General features: G+C 54.0%; 1 protein-coding gene across 1 annotated transcript in view; it reads left to right on the plus strand.

Annotated features, from left to right (window-relative positions):
• Positions 1-367: 367 nt before the first annotated feature.
• Positions 368-2,253, plus strand: part of LOC107124154 (filamin-B-like) — a 6,479-nt gene continuing 4,593 nt past the window's right edge. The window contains exons 1-2 of the mRNA XM_015427542.1: positions 368-756; positions 861-1,088. Of these exons, the coding sequence (XP_015283028.1) occupies positions 423-756; positions 861-1,088 (562 nt within the window). The 5' untranslated portion in view covers positions 368-422. The remainder of the gene's footprint in view (positions 757-860; positions 1,089-2,253) is intronic.

The following is a 2,253-nucleotide window of genomic DNA, read 5'->3' on the forward strand; positions in this document are numbered from 1 at the left end:
TCACTTTCAGAGGGGAAAGTATGGCTTTAGAAGAACGTACACTTCCTTCTTTAAATACTAGTAACAGAGCAGAGGTTTGAAATAGCGAAGCTGAGTGGGAGTTCAGGGGTTAAACCTGCTCTCCCTTCCCCGCGTGGCACCTAGACAAATTGAGGCTGCCAAAGCCTGCAGCTTACATTTTTATAGAAGGAAATATGATCTGTTTGAAACCTGAGTTAGCTAGGAAGGGAAGGGAACGTACACTGCAAGGTGTGAGCTGAATGCTGGGGAGGGAGCGTTATAGGTTTTCTCTAAAATTCAGGTTTTTCCCTCCCAAGACTTGGGTCAGACCTGGGTCTAAATGTTGCAGTTTCTAGCATGACCCTAAGTACCTTAACTTGGCCTGTAAGGGTTTGTCAGCCTGTTAAACTGTATTTAGGCATATGCTGTGTTGCGTTGATGCTAAGTTGCAGAGAGACTTTGGTAACTTTGCCAATGCCTGGTGTTCCCCATATTCTCCTTTGACTTCTCGACATCCCTTCCGCTTGCTGCCATCTCGCCTCTTAAACCTCCCCTTTCTCCTCCCGGGTCTCCCCTCAGACAAGTACGCAGTCCGCTTTATCCCCCGCGAGAACGGCATCTACTCCGTCGACGTCAAGTTCAACGGCAGCCACATCCCCGGCAGCCCCTTCAAGATCCGTGTCGGGGAGGTGGGCCAGACCGGAGACCCGGGGATGGTTTCTGCCTACGGCCCCGGCTTGGAGGGCGGTGTGACAGGTGAGGGCCGAGGAAACGGGAGCAGGAGGCCGGCATCCAAAACACCAAAGCGGGGCGAGCTAGTCCGTCTCACCCTGGATTCCGGCCCATCTCCTCCCCTGCAGGGAATCCCGCTGAGTTCATCGTCAACACCACCAACGCGGGTCCTGGGGCGCTGGCGGTCACCATCGACGGTCCCTCTAAGGTGAAGATGGACTGCCTGGAGTGTCCGGAAGGCTACAAGGTCATCTACACACCCATGGCACCGGGCAGCTACCTCATCTCCATTAAGTATGGCGGCCCGTACCACATCGCCGGCAGCCCCTTCAAGGCCAAAATCACAGGTAAGCGCCGTGCGGGTCTCAGATGGGGGCTCTCCTAGGACATTGGCCTTCTTAGAGAACCCGGGAGCCCAAGGGGTAGGGTTCCCATTTGCCTGCTTGAGGCGAGAGATATCTAGGGCATCGGCAGCACTTGCCCTACAGTGCCCAGCTGATGGACAGGCAGAAATTGGGGCCGAAGTAGGTGGCCGTAGTCATCCTGGGAAGAAAAATCCAAAGGAAAGAGGAGGCCTCCTCCATTGTAGAAAGTTCCGACCATGGAGTTCTGATGATTCCTAGAGCTACCCGGAAGTGACAAGGGCCGTTTTAGCCATTGCTGGAAACTCTATGGTCAGAACTTCCTGTGAGTGGCGGAGGCCTAGTTTTTCTCCTGGGACGCTTCCTCCCCACCACCGCAACCCTTCCACCAGTTGCCAGGAACTGCCTGGACAGCCCTCGCCAAGGACCGCCATTCCATGTTGGTCTAGGGGCGGTGGTCTTGAACGGATGCAGGCGGGGCAGAGGGCATTTTGGCCCAGGGCTCATCTCGAGCCAGTTTGGTTAAAAGCGCAGACTCTTAATCTGGGAGAACTGGGTTAAATTCCCCTCTCCTCCACATGCCGCTGCTGCTGTGAACTTGGGTCAGCCACAAGTCCTCTCAGAGCTGGTTCTCTCAAGGGCAGTTCTCCGGAGAGCTCTCTCAGCCCCACCTACCTCACAGGCAGCGTTCCCTCGAAGCTGAGTGAGTGTGAGCCAGCTCACTGTTTCTTAGCCTCCGGCTCATATGTTTTTGTCTTCGCTCAGGAAGGGTGGCTCCAGAGCAAGCTAGTCTATGCAGCACTCACAATTTGAGTGCCCGTAGCTCACAAAGTAGAATTTTTGCTCACAGGACTCCACAGCTTAAGAAGAAGAAATTGGATTTATACCCCGCCCTTCACTCCCCAAAGGAGTCTCAGAGCGGCTTACAAACTCCTTCCCCTTCCCCTCCCCACAACAGACACCCTGTGAGGTAAAAGAAGAATAAGAGGAGATTGGATTTATACCCTGCCCTTCACTACCCAAAGGTGTCTCAGAGCAGCTCACAATCTCCTTTCTCTTCCCCTCCCCACAACAGACACCCTGTGAGGTAAAAGAAGAAGAAGAGATTGGATTTATACCCCACCCTTCACTCCCCAAAGGAGTCTCAGAGCGGCTTACA

Source organism: Gekko japonicus, unplaced genomic scaffold (assembly GCF_001447785.1).
Source record: "Gekko japonicus isolate JY-2015 unplaced genomic scaffold, Gekko_japonicus_V1.1 scaffold6873, whole genome shotgun sequence".
NCBI classification, from domain to species: Eukaryota; Metazoa; Chordata; class Lepidosauria; order Squamata; family Gekkonidae; genus Gekko; species Gekko japonicus.